This window comes from Agelaius tricolor, unplaced genomic scaffold (assembly GCF_023055355.1).
Source record: "Agelaius tricolor isolate 1412-34295 unplaced genomic scaffold, bAgeTri1.0.p SCAF_8, whole genome shotgun sequence".
Classification (NCBI taxonomy): Eukaryota; Metazoa; Chordata; class Aves; order Passeriformes; family Icteridae; genus Agelaius; species Agelaius tricolor.
Genome location: NW_027269268.1, coordinates 38,062,125 through 38,081,916, shown reverse-complemented (window position 1 = coordinate 38,081,916; position 19,792 = coordinate 38,062,125). Strand labels below are relative to the sequence as shown.

Below are 19,792 nucleotides of genomic sequence, written 5' to 3'. Positions count from 1 at the left end.
TGCTACTGCAATATATTAAAAATTGCTTATACTCTCCAAAATTTACTACCACATGTCAGTTCTACACAGAACTAGAGACAAAGAGCTATCTGGAGGTTATATATAGGTACATACAGCACTATATATATGGACACCACTTAGAAAGAGGCATCTTTTTCTTGCCCCCAATAACTGAAGTAACATCCCATTCTTCAAATTTTTATTGATCTGAACAGATGGTCCACCAATATCTGCAACAACTTTTAGCCTTCCTTAAGGGAAGCACAAGAGCTCATTTAGCAATGTAATAGTGCTTTATAACTGTCTTAAGTAACAGAAGCAAATGGAGATAGATCGAAACACTCATTTTTATAGGCAATCAGTTTAACAGGCCTTTGTTCACAGAACAGTCTGCTGTCATACTTTCCATTAGGCACCAAACATCCAATAAAAATATCAAACTATAAATTAATCAATGCTACTACTTCCAATCATTAAAATAATGATTAAGCTAAAACATTCTGTATTACAAGGGATGATACATTTTGACATTTCTTCTTGTATAACTGTATGTAGGCAGCACAAATATGTGGAGGAGGATTCCAAATATACAGATAGTTTATTAAAATAATCTTTTGAATTACATACAGTTTTTCTCTATGACAACTACCTCATCCACAACAGCACTAAGTACATCTTAACTTAAACAAGACTTAAACATGTCTTAAACAAGAAGTATGGGTGCTGGTTTTAAATACCTTCATTTTAGTAGCACAAAGCTCAAAAGCTAAGACAAATCCCTTATGATTATCATCTGTAAGCGAAGCTTCAAAAAATATTTTCATATATTTCCTAACTAGTGTACCAATGTCACTCTTTAGACTAGAGCTATGGGGTTTTTCATTGGCCTGCTTAGTGTAAATAAAATAAAACCTTGAGGGATTGTTCAGTAGCAAATGAGGACCTAAACTGCTCTTCACTGGTACTAGCCTTGAATTCTCACAAGGCACATGCAGTAGGTCAAGTATGGGATCACAAGAAACAAGTTTCTGTCTCTCCCAGTAAAACCTTCTCAACCAACTTCTTTTGTGTCTCCTGTCTCCTCTTTTCTGAAAAAGCCTCCTTAAGAGATCTCTCTGGAAGAAGATGTCAAGTCTATGTTCCTATATATACCAAGTTTCTCTATTATTCAATCTAAACTTCTGAACAAATTTTAAATATGAACAAGCCTATGATCAATTTGGATTTTGTTTGTTTTGGTTTGTGGGTTTTATTTGTTTGTTTGGGATTTCTTGTTCCTTTTCCTTCCTTCTTAGACCATTACTTCCAGGGGGCTTAAGAGTTTCACTTTAAATGTGATTCAACCAGCTAGGACTAACTTTAACTTTTCCTCTCAATAGTTATTTTTGCTCTCCTTATTAAACAAAAAAAAAGGTTACATTACTTTAAAATATCTTAGAAATATACAGATTTATGAACCTTAATAATGAAAATAACCCTTGAGCAAATTCAAAGACAAACTGATCTGACTGTTACAGAAGCTTTGAATAAAAAACCCAACTTTTTCTCCTGTTTTTTTCATGTCTTTGGGTACTGCTGTAAGTCAGAGCAGTTCAAGAGCTTTTCTCTGTTACACTGTTTACATTTCTGTCGTACTGATGGTGAAGAAAAGTGCTAATTTCTTTTATTTGAGAATTCTCATATTTTCCTGCACAACTGTTTTCCTTGTACCAGAAACAACTGCTGAAAAAAATATTGAGTTTAGGTGCTATAACAGGCAATACTGATCAACCATTATTTCAGATATGCAAACCATCGTTTTATATTTTTGTATTATGGGATTAATGGAAATCTCCATACCATAAAAAAGCCTGTTTGATAATGCACTGATAACATGTAATTTGTGTTACTTATAACCAGTATTAATCTTACCTAGACAAACCAGAGAAGTCAGCTTCTTCTTCTTCACATCTCTCATCTAGCTCTTTCAAAGCAAGAGTGACATCCTCTTCACAGACAGATTCAGAATAGCTTTCAGGAGCTGTTGCCTCTACCAGTTCTGGGGTCTCTTCCAGCTCCAGAGACTCGTGACAGACCAGACATTCTTGCTGCTCATGCAGTAGGTACGAGCCAGTGTCTTCACTAGCAGTGCTAATCTGTTCATCCCTCACTGCTGAACTGCCTTCCTGTGAATCACACATCCTTTCATTAGTGTTACTGTCAAGGCCTATGTATTCTTAGCAGTTTTTATTATGGTAATCTAACAGTTATAAAAGATTATTTACAAATATTTACTTTAACTATTCAGGTCTTTGGCTTGTACACACAGTTTTACCGGGGGAAAGACAGGCAGCCTATTTGTAATGTTTATAACTTCTGGTAAACATTAATATCCTAGAATGTGACTTATGTGGAGCAAATACAATTTCTCAAATACATTTAATTAAATCTGTTAGAGAATACTGATAGAAAAATATGCAAACAGCCTCAAACTTAGTGAGATCAAACAAACCCAAGACTTTCATGTTTTACTTTTCTAGGTAAGCATCAAAATGACTGCCTCATGCTTGCCTTTGGAGTCTAGAGCAAGTACCAGAACATTTTTTCTCCTTTCCACCCTCCATTTTAATAAATTTCTAAAGCATAACTACTTAACAACAGTGTAATAGATAAACAGGGGAAAAGGACATTCCACTGTTTCTATTATTTTGCCATTACTACTAATATGGGCATCTTTCAAGGGTTTTACCCTGAATCTCTAAATGCAGGCTTTCATTAACAGGCAATTACAGAGAGAGGATAATTAAACTCATGTAGGTAATATTGAAACAACCCTTTCTCCATTCCTCCATTAGCATTATTATATTCATTAACATCACTATATTGAACAGACAAATTAAGATTCAGTTAATTTATGATGAATTAATTTGAAACCTTTATATTGGATTTCTCTGTGGAATAAAAATAACACTTGCTATTTCCTAAAGACACAAATTACCACATATTTTCATTCTTTGTATGCTGGTCTTTCTCTACTGGCATATCCAAAACTGGTCAAGGAACCTTTGGACAGCCTCTAAGCATAAACATCATTTCATGGTTTTCAGCAGTTGAAACAGATCCTCTGACACATTAAATAACTGTATACATATTAGAAAGGAAAATTCAGCTTTAAACATAATTTTCTTTCATAGTGAATTTTACCAAATCTCACTTTGACTATGGTACTCCTCAATGTGACACTGCTGACATTTGACACAGCTAGTGACTTCATTTATGCCTCTTTTGTTAAAGTGAAATCTGGATTTTTTTTTCACAGAAGAGTCATTTTGTCCTACCGAGCAGCTGAGGCACATGGGAATGCAGGACACTTTTACAAAACCTCAACAAAATACTTTGGGTTGAACCAATGGTCCATTTCTGTTACAGCTGCTAACATAGGATACAGAATTGCACTGATCATGACTGGTAAATATACACATGAGAGATGCACTTTTTGAAAATACACTTATTAATAATAAATTTACTGCCAAGTTTAAATCTTCATAGTGCCGTGACTCCTGATTTCATTTTCTGTGTGTCATTGGACATGACTCCCAGTATGAATATTCCTTAAGTATCTTAAAAAGCTAATTTATATAGTTATATGGTTACCAATGCCACAGAACCTTGGGAAAATTACTTCTACTAAACTACTCCCTCACAAATCTACAGTGCAAGCGAGTAAAATAGAGAATCATCTTAGTCAGAAACTTTCTTATGCATTAGCCTGTAAAACATATTTTTGAACAAAATTATTCTTCTCAGATGGACAGTAAATTCTTAACTGGAATGTGAAACCTCGTTTTTGCTTTTTCTGGGAATCAGCCAAATACATTTAAGTAAACAATTAATTTAAATACAGCGTCCCTATGAGACAAACAGGGAACTCAATTCATCTAACCAGCACACTCCTGTTTATGAATAATGGCTTCAGTTTTTCCCATATTGTCTTAGATAACTTTGATATATACTTATTTATATTAAAAAATTTTGATAACTGACAGTTGGCATACAATGAAATGCTTGTGCTGAGAGAGCTTCATAATAAAGTACAGGAGCACAGGAAAAAACAACTGCCCTATGCTACAAGTTGTACAGTATAAGTATTCAGAATAAAATCCATTTTACTGGCTTCATAAATATTTCAAGATGAGTCAATCATGTGCATATTTTCAAGCTCATTCTGGTAAGAGGCATAAGGCCAGCTCACTTTTTGGGCAACAAAATCCAACCAGATATCTAAGTCTTGTAGTGCAATAACTGTGAGTGTTTGAATTTTGCTTGAAGAAACCTGTATAGTTGTCCAAATCTCATATACTAACAAGCACAAAATAAACCTGGAACACATCCTATCTAGTGAATGCATTTGTATGCACCTGCAGTAATTTTTTTTATACACAGCAATTCGTTCTGAATGCTGCCCAGTCATAGAATTATTTTACAGCCCAGTTTAAATGTTTTCTGTATTTTAAAATTACAATGGTGCTTTTTTGTGTGAATATTTTCACCTGAATTATAGCACTGTAGTGATTTTATAAAGGGAGCTGCAGAAGAACAATGAATTCTAAGGGCAGTCTCAGAAATAACTATGGAAATGTAAAAATTAGTTACAGCTGAGGATGTACCCCACGTCAGCAAGGGAGAAGACAAAAGATTTTTATGGTGAATTTAATTCTATAAAATTCCAGCTTATATATTGCTTCTTGCTTCTGAAATCTTAACATAAAGTATCTATTCTGTGTGCAAAAAGTTCACCCAGATGAGGTGTTCTTCCTCAAACAAAATTCTTTTGTATCAGAAATGGATGTTGTAGATGAGCACAAGAAGTGACAACAATTTGTTTGACCATCTAAGCTCAGGTGCTCTGCAACAGCTGAGACAATTTATCAACAGCAGTGTAACGAAACACTTTTTTAAAAAAAAATAGATAAAACATAGATAATCATAATGGGAAAATAGGAAAAAATGTGGGGGAAAGCATTTTATGAACATCACAATATTACACCTATAAAAGGTGAGGATTTTATTACAGGAAATCAGCCATGCTCCCTTTATTAGACTCTTTTGTTACAGTTTTCTTCATTAAGTATTAGCTACATCTGTGGCCTGCCTCTTAGTAAGAGCAATTTTTCTGGTAGCAAACAGTTAAACTAGAGCCTTTAGAAACTTGAACTAGTCAGTAAATTGTTTGAACCAGGTTGGCTGAAGACTCATTCTTAAGTGCCAACAGTGCACTCACTGGTTAGTCAAATAAACATAGGAATGGCTTAATTTTCTGGAATACTCAATAAAACTTCATGCATAGTTAAAGATAGGATTGGCTAACACTATGCAAATAAAAATAAGATTGCTAGGATCATAAATAATTTTAAATGAAGAGATAAGAAGTCCACCTAAACCAAGCCACTTAGAGAAAAATTGTAGCAGATGACAGTTTGTTTTAAATTAGGGATGTCTTTTTAAATTTTAAATTATTCAAACATTTGAAAACACAATAAACTGAAGTACTCACAGATTTGCAGACGGCCATTAGCTTGAAATCTGTCTCAGTCCACATGGGCCTTTCCAAAAAAGTATACCACTAGCATCTGTAGTCCTTACTAAAGGATTATTTAATGGAACCAACTGCTAACACAGCTGGCCTGAGGTTTTATTCCCATATAGCACCAATCACAACCCAAAGAAAGCAAAAAAAAAAAAAAGGGGGGGACAGGGGAAGAAAAATAAAAATATTGGAAAGAAAATGTTGCTCAAGAAGAATTTCAACCATATCAAGTAAAAGCATTTTGAATATTAGCCTGTTTCATTCTGCACCATGAAATGATCGTGATCAGCCCTTCAAGAATATTTTTAACCTGTGGTGAGTTCCCTCAGTCCATCCAAGAAACCTCCATGCTGAGGAAACATTTTGTAAGAACATGCCAACAGGTTAGAAATATTAAAAGCAAATCAACTAATCAGTGTAACAGATGAAAATTCAGTTGAAAAGAAAGTCAAAGTTGCTACTAAAACTAGAAAGAGCTCAAATCAGCCATGCACCAGCCCACATTTCTCCCCACCTCAGGCAGCTGGTTGCTAGAGTTATCTAGAGAAGAAGCCTCCAAACTTGGGGTCTCAGTTCTGATTTGAAGCACCTCTTCTGTTCCCACACTGCTAGTGGAATCTTGAGACTGAAGTGATAAACCAGCATGATCTGACACTGTTTCATCTATGGCAGAATCACTGATTAACTAAGACAGAAAAGAAAGAAACAAAATTCTTCAAAGGAAACACAAATTTCAGGTAAAGAATACATTAGTTCTGAAATAGGTTGTTTCAGTATTGTTAGCTATTTGAATTTATTCACATATGATGGATTTCACAGCTTTACACTAGAACTATTACAAAGCATCACATGCATTTCTGCAACATTTCACTTTGAAAAGAAGTTTTTCCTTTAAGGAAAATTATTTTCTTTCTTGTTTTAGAAGTCCTTTTTGCTAGACTGAAACTCTTGAAAAGCAGAGCATTTTGTTGGGAGCAACATTAATACAAATTTTGCCTAAAGTCCGAAAAGCAACATACACATCAAGCTGCTCCCCCCATCAAGTCAGCTTTTTCTTAATTTCATTTATGTAATGCAGAGAGACTTTTGAGTGGCCAGCATTCTTGATTTGCCTAAGTTATATGTACACAGGTTTCAAAATCCATAATTAATTTAGCAATTTCTGTGCTTAGACTTCCATATGACCACTTAATGCTCTTAATCTTTTTTAGCATTTGGAGTGGTTTTTTGATCTAGAAATCCACAAAGATACACACTTTATATATAATAGATGCGATTTTGTGCTTATATTTAAAAAAAATGTAAGTGTAAAGACACTAAACAATTAAGAGCATTCTAAAATTATAAATTATGTACCATCAATGTCATAAAGCAACTTTTTTCCTTCATTGATGCTGTTGTGAAAAAGAAGCTTAGGCACATTAACTTAGTTCCTTACTATGTCACTTAGGCTGAAAGTGTGAGCCGCAGTTATCTATTAAATGTGCTAGGGAAAGCTTAAGTTCTCAGATTTCTTCCACAGAAAAATAACCTACCATCTGTGAACGAGACAGTATCTGACTTGCAGTCAGTGCTGCTTCTTCTTCTGAAGACTCATCAGTATCCTCCTGGTTGGTCAAGTTCAAGCTGGGTGTGCTACCAGAGTACTGGCACTCCTGAAGGGACGGTGTGTCTCCTTTGTCAATGCTGTCAAGAGAGCGCCTGCGAACGCCCCAGTTGAAGTTGTCCATGCTTTCACCCTGGAATAGAAAAGTGAGCACACATCTGGTATGTACGAGTTTCAACATAATTAAGTTAATACACAAATGAGACAGAGAAAATATGAGTACTGAATGCATCATGAACAGAGTTTCAATCAGCCCTTTAGTTTTATTAAAATTTTAAGTACCTTGGTAAATGCTTGTAAATAAAATACATGGCAAAGGAAGTCGAAATATTTTGAATATCTTCTTGGAAAGCAACTCAATATGTAATCTAGAACTACATCAGTATTGATTTTATAATCTGACTAGAAAGTACAAACACATCACAGACAACAACAGATGAACAAGCCAGGGCACCAGGCTGCAACTTACCTGCAGCTCCTGGTTAGCAAAAAGGAAAACACATATAATTAGAAAGAACGAGGACAAACATTTAAAGATACTCTAGAGCCAGGGAAAATGTTTTATTACATAGGATTTGCCAACAGTAAAAGACTGATTCAAGCTCTGGAAAGAAGCTTAATCAAAAAGCTAGTATTTAAAATAATGTCTCTTTCTAATGAGATTAAAAAAAAAACCAACAAACTGACGACAAAACACTAAAATCAGCATGCTTATGATACATTTTCTCTAGCATAACATGTAAAGCAACTGTTCCAACAAACATTGATGAAGTTCTTTAACTAACACACATGAATCTATACTGACCACATCCAACTGACAAAACACTATCAACAATAATTATATACAGGGTGTAGAAAAGATGATGTTGTCCCTAACTGTTTTACCAGCTACTTAGTGTCAGTTTTATGAAGTGCACCCTGAATACCATTACCCTGGATCTATGCTTGTGCATTTTCAAGCTGAGATATTTGGGTTTCAAATATCTATCATACTAAGTGGCATCCATATCTTAAAAACACTGTTATTTTAATTCACAAGTACAATAATGATATTTGATTTTTTCAAGCACTTAATCAACCTTTAACAATTCAGCTAAGCGAAACCTGGTGAAGTTCACTTCACCCGTCTACAGTTACTGTAACACCACATCTAGCCCCAAACACGGCTCCAAAACTGCCTTAACAGTATCTTTTGTGGTGACTTAAGAAATCACCATGACTCATTAAACATGCAAACTAAACATTTTGCAATCCCTTTCTCTCTTTCTCTCTTGGTGATTTCTTTTCCTCAAAAGAGGATGAAAAGTTATTGCAAAGCAAAATAATTTCAAGTACAACAAAGTACTACTACTGTGGGCTGAAGCATTTAAGTTTAATCTGGATATTACTCAGATGCTAATGTAAAAGCCCCAGTTCATACTGCTGGCATTTAATTATTAGCAATAAAGAACATGCTATATTTTTGGTGAAAAAATAAGCCACAGCTCTTATACCAAGTGCACGATTTATATATAACACCCTAAATTTGTACTATCTTATTAGTGGTCTTTTTTTTTTTTCATGTAGTACAGCACTACATGCTGCATTCAGGCAAGTAATGAAGAAGAAACTGTCTTTTCTTAATTATGACCTGCCATTAAAATAGCACAGAAAGTGAAGTTAAAGGTTAACTTCGTTTGGTGAAGTATTTAACTTCTGCTATCCTATCTGTCAAGTCCTGTCTAGTGTTAAAATAATGTTTTAATACTACTGAGACTCAATTCTGAACTTGTATTCAATACAGGAAATGGTGTCTGAATAGTGTGTGGTTACATCTATGCAATAGACCATAATGAGCCTGTACTTTTCCTAGAAGGTGCAAATTTTGGCTGAAGTTAAGCAATACACAGGAAGCAGGAGGAAAGCAAGATAAAACTAAAGAATTAGGGGGAAACCTTGTAAAGAGGTCTAGATAAATCAAGAGAAAAACAATCAGTGTTTAGATAGGTAGATATTCTTAGTAGCTTGTGGACTCATGACCAGCAAGGATATCCATTACTATTTCAATAGTTTGCGTAGACTGTAACAAAACCACTGCAAGAAACTATGGAACATTCTACTTTTTCCTTCCCAGTCCTTTTATGGTCATACTTTTAAGCTTCAGCAAATCCTGGTCTGAAGCATTTTATTGATCTGAAACAAGTAACAGTTGTTAACAGAATCTTCACTATTTCTCAATACTTAATTTTGTTTTACCTTCCCTCTCTCTTTTTGACAGGAGAAGTAGAGGAAATACAAGAACTGCAATATACCAGATACAATGTAAAAGTCAAAGCAAGCAATTATAAAGAGCAAGTCAATCATATATAATGAGATAGTGTATCATACAGGTTGTTACTTTGAAAGCCTTTCATCAAGTTCTCAAATTCCAGAAATGTATCAGAAACAATAATTATGCCATTTTCTTAACACACTGTTCCATAATTAAGTTTTCTCCTGCATGGTACCCAGGTGCTCATGCTGACATTGGCTTACACTGTCATATCACTTCACTTTCAGGTAAAGTCACTTAAATCCCTCCAAAAAAACATCAACTCTTTCCTCCAAAACCGGCCAACAATTTGCAACAACTTAACTCTGCAAAGTTTTTGGCCCAGGTTTCTCTAAGCTCCATCATGTCATAAATTTTTCTGAATTGGATTAGCTAGTAGGGCTGCCAATTCCTTGGAATTGCACCAACACAACCTTATTTTTAAAATGCTCTCAAATGGAAATACACAGAAGAAACCCCAAGGTCTCACCTCCGCATCTTCCAATTCAACATCTAAAAAGTCAAAGTCTTTAAAAACTCCAAATTGTTGTTCACTGGTATTGTCTTCTACAGCCACTTCCTCCTCTTGAATCACTTCTTCTGTTGCTGAAATTAGACTAGTTTGTTGATCTCCAACTTCCAAGTCTTCGTTAGAAGAAAACACAACCTGCAGATATAGGTAAAAAAAGAAGTAAGAACTTCCAATTTCTGTAACTCCAAAAGTCAGCTATCCTGCTTCCTGCCATTTAGTGGAATTAGTGGCAGGCAGCGTGTCTAGCCCTGTACTGGTAACACTTTGCTTCAAGACTAGTTGGATTTTAAACTACATCTTGAAATCAGTGGTATTGTTCTCTCCTTAATGTAACTAAGAGTTACAAAGATATAAATAGAGAGAAAAACATATCACGCAAACTTCATTTTCATAACCACAATATCAGTCAAATTTGAGAACAAAAGAATCCATCATAATAACTAGCCACATGACACAGACCGTACCTACAAACTTCACCTACAAACTTCTGTGGAAGGACTGTACACCTTTAAAAGGGATCCAATACTGAGCTACTGTGGCCTTCACAAATGACAATATTCTGTTTTTATTTCCATACACTGTTTTTTAATATGTCCAGTTCCAGCTTTCAGGCATCTATTTTTATTTATTTTAGCTTCTTCCACTAGATTCAAAATCCTTCTCCCACCAATATTTTCTTCAGGTAAGAACTGTTATGCCACAATAAAAAACTATGTTCCAGATGATAACCAAGGTAGGCTATCCACTTTGTTTTAAAAGCTGTCAAAGTCATCACCACCATCAAGCATAGTATGCCAGTGGGTTCTTTATAAAGAAGTAAAACCATCAACCTATTTTTACTCAACAGTTAAGACTATTGTTCCTATAAATAATCATGTTTCAAGGTATATGACCCACTGGTTATTTTCAATGGATTCTATGATATTTTCAATACAGCATCAACACCCTTGCAGTCCTCAGCTACTGCTACCCCTTTGCTCAAGAGCATCTGTAAAGGACTAGGTAGAGAGGTAGAGAACAGGGGAGATCCAGTTCAATTCTCTTTTCTAGCCAAGACAACCATGCCCACGGGAGTCCTTGAGGACTAATAGTAATCCATTACTTCTGATTCTTCTTTTTAATCTTTCCATTGGATTTGTGAACTGCTGAGCCAAAACTAGCTTGTCCAAATCCACTGTTCATAACTTCACCAACAACTAAAAATGCAATAGCATTCTGCTAGTTGAGTTAAAAAACCAAAACAAACCACCACCACCACTTACCGAAGGATTCTTGGGAAGACCAGAATCTGGACCACACAGAGAAAGCACATTCATTAACTTCTCCCTAGTCCTTCTCTGAAAAATATACCAAAGAAAATCACATAGCACAGGAGCTCCTCGAGGTCCAGGTAAAAACAGAAAACATTTGCATATTCAACTAGTCATATTGCATATTGACATCCTCTAAAAACAATCCTAAATTTTTTTACTTTTCACCAGTATCAGCTTTTAGTTTATGCTGTATTAATTTACTGTTTTGCTATGATATAATACAGACTTCAATTAACACTTCAGTGCATTTTTTTTAATACATTCACAAACACTGTCTCAAATATATGTATAAAGTGTTTGAGGCACAATATACCTGAGATGGCTGTGGTCTCTTCCAGCTGACAGGAACCAGTGCATTTGAATTGGAGCCTGACGAAGTTGAAGAAGTGCTCCGGGTCACAGCAATTACTTTTGGCTTCCCATTTCTACCAGCTGCACTATGTTGATCACCATATTTATTCCCAATAATTGGTGTCTAGCAAAGACAACAAACCATTTATTAAAATTCAAATCTATATTAATAAAGACCACATATTTGACTTAAGAATTTAGCATTATATGAATTGTAGGAGGGTTGGTCTGTTTGTAAGCATTCTGTAAAACCCATGTCAAATCCAATGAGCCTTGGTTCACTGGGAAATACAAAGCTGAATATGTGTACCCTATGCAGCAAGGGCCATTCTGCCCACTTGTGTGGTATTTAATTGTGCACATTTTATGTGACAATCCAATTATATTTTTAAACACACTTTAAAACCAAATGTGTTCTAGGTTTAAAAGATGCAAAGCTTCTCTGTAGAATCATTCCCCGACATGAACAAATTGTTTTCGCAGACCAGCAACTTCACAAACACACACACACTTCTGAAAAAACAATTATCAAATTCAACTCTTTTGACAGCAAATGCTAACCCAATGAACTCTGTGGGAATTTATCTTACCTCTCAATTATCCACATACCCTGAAACTTCAGTAGTGAATGTACTTGCCAATTTATGTAATGTTCCTAAGATATCTATATCTCCTATCATTATCTAGGGTTAGCTTCAACCAAGGGCTCTTACTCCTGATCACCTCTAAAGTTTCTACAATTTTCATGTCTCTACATTACACTGCAGTCACTTGGCCATGCTCCCCTTTTCAGATGTAGAATCAGTATCATTGGTGGTAGGGGTGATATTTTTAACCACAGGAGGCTTTTCTCCAATTGTATCCCTCTTACACTGAATTTCCTAAATTTTGTATATCCTATCCCCTCTAAATTTCCTCCCCCTTCCCTAAATTCATGCCAAAACTGCAGTACAGGGATTTAATCCTCCCAGCCCTTGAATGCACAGCCCTTTATTTGTTGAAAGCCTGGTGTGTTCAGCTGCAAGCAGCAGCCAGCTGCATTGTCTGCTCTCTGACACAGATGAGATATCCTTGAGAATAACCTTACTGACTTTCAATAATTCACTCTCCAGATATTCAAAAGGGGGAAAAGGCAAACAAACATCATAAAAGAATTTGAAATTTATCTTCTATTATCACTCTCATTTACAAGTACATAAAACTTCAATCTCTGCCATTCTTAAAAACTGTACTTATTCAAAAACATATAAATGTAGAAGGCTAACAAAAAATAACACCTGAGTTTGTAACAGCAAGTCATAAGTGCATTGTCATCTAAATATAATAATTACCTCTGATATATCAAAATGAAAATCTAAGGTCTTCCCAGGTAGCTCCTTGGAGACATTATTAAAAATTTTCGTGAAAGAGATTTCTGGAGAGCCTATATCACCTCCATAAGACTTTGGAATATCATTAGGCACAACAAGGCTTGCTGATCGAGACACCACCAGTTTCAAAATATTAAGGGCTTCCTTCCAATATGGACTCTGAAGAGAACATACACAAATCAAACAATAATCCTTTCAACCAAGACAGCAATTTTTATGTACAGTAGCATTTTCTAAGAATCCCCAACCCAAAGCCTCTGATCTATTACCCATGGCTGAAGGGGCTAGCACAGGTGGGAAACTTCAGACCCTGAAGTGCCAGGAAAGCAGTGGCCATCCCATGGAGCATGGTTAGGTCCAGCCAAGCAGGTTCAGTAGCTCCAGCTCACTGGGCCAGCCACAACCAGACCTCAGTCCATGTTCCTCCATCCCTGCAGTTACACCATGTTTTTTTACCATTGTCTGAAACTGCCCTTTGTGACCCAGGAGACAGAAACTGAGAGTATTGAACTATCACTTAACTACAGTAACTGACAGTACTCAAATTAACCATTCTACCTCTGGCCATCTTCAATTATTTCACAGTCATGGAGAGAGTAAATGCAATTTGAAACAAGCAAACCTATTCCTTGAAGTACATGAGGAAATACAAAAGATTTTATTTAAGAAGTGAAAACATTTACAAAGCTTTTAGTATCAAACCAATGGAGTGCTTAAAAAATGCTATAGAAAAAGTGTGAAAATATAAGAGGCAGAACCAGAGTTAAGTGGACTTAAAAAAATGATTAAGACAATGTAAATAATTCAGTGGTTTCAATTACACACTGTGAAAAGAATCAGAAGAAGAGACAAAATAAAAGCACCTTTGTGCAAGGATTAAGATTTACACTCCCAGAAATGCAAGGATTCTGCCTGAAACTTAAATCTTCCAATTTTTGAAGTCAGCATGATGTCTGCTTTTTTTTTAATTAGGAGGCCATATTTCTCAAAATATTACCTTGTTGCATTAAAATAAGTAAACACCCCTTTCAATTCTCTAAGTAGTATATGCTTTATGCTTCTTTGCAGATAATGAGAGTCTTCAATAATCTCCTCCATTTATATGTATCATAAGCATAAAAAAGCTGTCTCAAACTGGAACTGTCCTTTAGCGACTTAGATTTATTTACAGATTTATTGTCATTGCAGAGGACTGAAAAGACCCAAAGCTTAGTAGAAAATTGAAACAAGACATGATAATTTATGATCTTTTCTTTTGTCATTTATAGTAACACATTTTATTTTATCAAAAATAAATAGTTAAGACCTCTCTGCAATGTTTTTTCGCTAGCACCATCTTTTGATAGCTTACATCTAAGATCACATTCCATGGTACTGCGGGCTTGCTTCAGAGCAAGCTTGCTCAGAGAGGGGTTAGAGGTGAAGCAAGAAGCCACCAGGCCATAGAAACTATAGCTAATGCTAATCATTTCATTTTGCCTAATGCACTCTGACAGGAGCACAATATCTAAAGTACATATCCATCAATAACAAAATGTCCAGGGAACATGACTTTCCTGGTAATTATGATTAAACCATTTGACTGAAATACGTTTGCCAATAATGGAATTCAGAGAAAAAAGAAGAGAATATTGTGCACTGAAATGGTTTTATGCTCCAGGCATTTTTATAAAATCTTTCAGTAAGATGCTAGACTTTCTTCTGTGTAATAGATTTTCAGTAAATTTGTGTTTCAAGTACAAAGGCTTAAATTACCTTGGGCAAAACACTGTGGTTCATCTTTTGGGGACTTTCTTTAATAAAAAATGTACTCAATTTTGTTAAGGTGCATCTTAAAGGTCCTCACGGATACATTACTGAGAGTGATTTAAATATTCATTTAACCATAAAATTTTCTTTTTAAAACATATACACATTAAAAAAAACATTTGTCCAGCTTAGCAGCAAACATTTCCTTGTGTTTGAATAGCTGAAGGATCATCATCTCTAACTACATATGACAAGTTGCTTATATGTGTACATAGATGCACATTCACCCAGATAATGTGTGCCACCAGATCCAAACCACATTGGACAAATACAAAAGCATTTGGTGGATTAAGTACATAGGAAAAAACCCCTATGGAATCTGACCACAAGCATCTTATTTATATCTGAAATAAATGACCCCCAAAATTCAAGTGTAATTCTGATACCATTTTGATAAAGAGCAGACAGGCTTTTACAGTTCTTCAGAGTACCTACCTGAACATATTTACCAATAACTTTTATGATTTCCAAATTAAACTGCTTCACTGGAGCTGTGGATAGGTCAATATGACTCAGAAGACTGTAAATGATCTGCAGCAAGGACTGTTGCATACTGGATAAACCTTTCTCTAACAGCTAAAACAGGGTTTTTAAAATACAAAATTTAATTAGGGCCTTTAATGGTAGCAAAAAGTGAAAGCAAACATTAAAATACAGCTAACTTCTACATACATTTATTTTTCCCTTCAAGAAACTTAAATGTACCACTTCCTGTTTTTTAAACTTTTTGCTTTAGCACTAAAAAACAGTAATACAACAGCACAATGGTTTTTGTACTAATTCATTTTTTCCCTGAATTTTGACATATTTTTAGCATAGATTGAAAGTACCTATTAGTAAAACACTTTTCACTAAATAAAAGTTCATAGTAATTCAAAGCCTTAAAACTGTATGAAAAACAATTACAGCAACACCTTAAGGAAGGTTGGTAAATGCAGTTTTACAAACAAAAATATATATATAAAGTCACTTGTAAGAATGAACAAATCTTTTAAAATGCCTCCATCATTTTGAAGTGATACACTTCCAGGACAAGCTCTACAAGATTTTCATACAAAGTACTTAACAGCTTTCCTGTATGAATGGCCAGCAGAATAATATACTGATTTCTATAATTTAAATTATCTTTTTCTACATTATGCACTACTTACAAATGAACTTTGCAATTAATTTTTAAAGTTGTGATAAAGACATGTGTACCTGACTAAAGAAGGTCTCTTAAAATTTTAAATTAAGCTTATTTTGCTAAAGCCAGGACAGTGTATATTCATGTAGTATAGAATATAAACTTTTAATACCAAACACCATTCTCATAAAAGGAGATCTGTCATTAGAGGGATTCTAATTTCAAGGTAGTTATAAATTACTGCACTCCAAAATGGCACCTTTTCTACATCATAGAACATTTTAGTAATATTTTCCTGTTAGAGAAGATATGCTGTATTCCCCCTGATATTCAGAATCATAAGAAAATAGTAATTGGCAATGAATCGTCAACATGAGATACTTCCAGTAAAAACTTACCTCTGCAAGATAAGTTATGAGGTTAAATGTGGCATCTGAGAAAGAGTCATGCAAATATCTACACACTACATTAATCCAGTTAGAACAGTCTCTGGAATAACTGTGTGTACTGTATAAACTCATCATATGAGCCAGATTGGCAAGAGTTGGTGACTTCTCCTCTGCACAAACCTGAAAAGCAAAACCATATTTAATTATAATAGAATTTTTTTTTAAATCCAAGCATTCCTGAGTCATTTTGCACTTGTCCCAAATTTCACTCTAAGATTTAATTTCTAAGATTTCACTTCAGTTATTTTCTAGTAAGTGAAATCAAACCAATCACACAAGCCTCACCTACAGTTTCTGTTGAATTTTGGTACTGTGGCATCCATCTTCCAAGTTTATTTATATATCATACACTTGGTATGATCAACCAATATCCCTCACTCAGGTAATACAAGTATTTAAGGGCAGCAGTGATTTCTGCACTTGCATCAGGCACATACTCTTTGAGTCAGCCTGTGCACAGCCTCAGTGGTTTAGTGGTTCACGTGTCACAGCCTGAGCAGTCAGAGGTGTATGCCTGCATCTCCTGTGCCACACAGCTCTTTCCTATTCCCCTTTCCACGTTCTTCCTTAAGAGAAAGACTCTGTCAGCCCAGTGCAACACCATCCTGGCTAACAGCTGCTGTGCACCATGTACTGCTTTAATAGCCACTACAGTTCAGAAATATTTCAAGGTGTATTTTACCGTGTACAAGTAAAAGAACATACAACCTTTTCTTCTCTACCAGTAAGAAGCACTTTCTTCTTGTAAGAAAATTAGGAAGCATGCTTAAAATGTGATTAGCTTGACATTCAAAATTACAAGTAGAAAAATCAGACAAGTAAGAAAAAGTAATTGATATCATTGGTAAGAAAATTTGTTCTTGAAATCTAAATTTTACACAATAAACTAAAGAAACAAACAAACTCGGGGGTTGATACAAGGTCCAGGTATATAAATTTGACTGGATCACATCTTTAAAATATGGCCTCTTATAGTTATGTGTATATTACTATTAGAATCACACAGAAGTATTACAAAAGGGACCCCAAAAAATAGAGAAACAGTGCTGGTATATATATATCCTCCTGGATACTTCTCCAAGCATCATGTTACATACCTTTGCTATCCTGTCAGCTGTTTCTTTACAAAACTGAGTTGGGTTATCAAAATGTTGTATCAGATGAGGAAGTAGGCATAAGATGTTTAGGGGAAATCCTAAACACATACATAAACAGAGTTATAGGAGTCCTTAAGGTTTTTAATGACTTAATTTAACGTGAAGCTAGCCAGTATTTAAAGTTCCAACAGCATGACACATACTTTCACACAGATATATAAATTATATATACACATACGTTTATCTAAGTATGCATGTATGAACAACGTATATAGATATGTCTGTGTTAGGTATAAAAATGCATGATGAAAATAAAATCATCACTGGACCAATTAATCAAAACTACCATGAAACTGGATAGTTTTAGGCACTATGTCACATTGTTTCTAAAAAATGTGTAAGTAGGGCTATTTGAGCTAGTTTGCACAAGATAATGAAAAAAAAATACACAGCTCTTAAAACTCACTTGCAAACAACAGTCAATACATAAAGTTTACATGCAATCTTGCTCGTGAGATAATCATAGTCTGCAATGTATTCCCACTATGTAGCAGTGTAATACAGACAACTGCAGAAAGCTTTTTACAGGAGCGTTTCTTTAAGGCAAAAGCACAATTACTACTGATTTTGACTCTACTTAATTCAATGAGAAAATAGATTTTTATCGCATATTTACTAAAGGTACCTGCTAACTGAGAAGGATCCACCAAAGCATGCCGGGAAATTGTGATGAGTTTACTGAGGAGATGAACTGTCATTTCTTGTGTAGAGGCTGAAGTAAAGCCTTTCAGGAAAAGCTGCTGAAGGCCTGGAAAGTTATTCCATTTCAGTTTATTCTGCACCTCTTCTATCTTTTCCCGACTCTCTGATTTATCCAGAGGCATGTGAATAAGAAGCTTGTTGAGCAGCTTGAGAGCCAGCAGGTATTCATACTCATAATCTGACTCCAGCAACGAAGCTGCAATCCAAAATATGGTGGCCATCAAGTTGACAGGGTCAGTAGTGGGCTGCACATCATACATCCCTCCCTCTCTCAGGGAGGAAAGGCTTCTAGTCCTTGCCAAACTTCCACCGTGATTTATCCTTCCATCCATTATATCCAGTGTGTTGCTCCGTCGCCGGTCACCTCTCCGCTCACTGATTAAATTCAGTCTCAAGGAATTACTCCTTGTATTGCTGTAGTATCCCAAACAACTGCCACTATTCATGGGACTTGTGCTTAGATTTATCTGTCCAGTGCTTTTCCTATTAGCTGCATACTTGTTTCCCATTACAGAATCATGGTATGAGGTTCTAAAATAGAATCAGTTTACATATTGTTACATGCCAAATATTTTAATAACAAAGAATTTTACTAACAAAGAAAAGAGGAAGGATGAAAGAGAGAGGGAAAGAAAGAGAGAAAGAGAGAAAGAGAGAAAGAAAGAGAGAAAGAAAGAAAGAGAGAAAGAGAGAGAGAGGGAAAGAGGGAAAGAGAGAAAGAGGGAAAGAAAGAAAGAGGGAAAGAGGGAAAGAAAGAGGGAAAGAGGGAAAGAGGGAAAGAGGGAAAGAGGGAAAGAGGGAAAGAGAGAAAGAAAGAGAGAAAGAAAGAGAGAAAGAAAGAGAGAAAGAAAGAGAGAAAGAAAGAGAGAAAGAAAGAAAGAAAGAAAGAAAGAAAGAAAGAAAGAAAGAAAGAAAGAAAGAAAGAAAGAAAAAGTTACACAAATCACATACACATGCAGTATACACTGTTTCATCATCCTAAGAGTATTATAATGCATGTAAATACAGGATTTCTGTATCTATTATTAAAATATCCTTACGGCATAAAGACAACACTGCAGTATCCTGTTATCTTTTCTACCAAATCTTTTTGTTACAATCCCAGAATACCATAAAATTACAGTAAAATTGGAAAAATTAGCCCATAGCATGTAAAAGATTATGTGTAAATGATGACCTAGCATCCCAACTTATTTAAAGATGTGATAAAAGTAGGGAAATGAATGAATTAATACAATTATTACCATGTATTTGTCTGAGGTATCTAACCTAGGAAACCCAACACCTTCCTATTCTGATACAGAGAAATAGAATGTATTCCTAGAAATCTCAGCACTTTCAAAATCTTTGCAAGGGAATCAAACAAATACAGATGTCTGTACATTTAGGGATTTTTTTTTCAGTTTGATAAAAAGTCATCAAGGGAACTACTCAAACAGTAATGAGACACACAAATGACTCAGACTGTTCAGTTACACTTTTTATATATGGACAACAAACTTGAGGCCTAAGACAGAACAA

General features: G+C 35.1%; 1 protein-coding gene across 14 annotated transcripts in view; it reads right to left on the bottom strand.

The window, feature by feature from the left end:
* Positions 1 to 19,792, bottom strand: part of FRYL (FRY like transcription coactivator) — a 163,595-nt gene that overhangs the window by 17,485 nt on the left and 126,318 nt on the right. For all 14 annotated transcript variants that reach the window (XM_071432423.1, XM_071432426.1, XM_071432424.1 and 11 more), the window contains 11 exons: positions 18,195 to 18,802; positions 17,510 to 17,607; positions 16,362 to 16,532; positions 15,273 to 15,413; positions 12,990 to 13,187; positions 11,621 to 11,782; positions 11,257 to 11,331; positions 9,953 to 10,129; positions 7,102 to 7,305; positions 6,081 to 6,251; positions 1,912 to 2,165 (listed from right to left, as the gene is read on the bottom strand). In XM_071432423.1, coding sequence (XP_071288524.1) covers positions 1,912 to 2,165; positions 6,081 to 6,251; positions 7,102 to 7,305; positions 9,953 to 10,129; positions 11,257 to 11,331; positions 11,621 to 11,782; positions 12,990 to 13,187; positions 15,273 to 15,413; positions 16,362 to 16,532; positions 17,510 to 17,607; positions 18,195 to 18,802 — 2,259 coding nt within the window. The remainder of the gene's footprint in view (positions 1 to 1,911; positions 2,166 to 6,080; positions 6,252 to 7,101; positions 7,306 to 9,952; positions 10,130 to 11,256; positions 11,332 to 11,620; positions 11,783 to 12,989; positions 13,188 to 15,272; positions 15,414 to 16,361; positions 16,533 to 17,509; positions 17,608 to 18,194; positions 18,803 to 19,792) is intronic.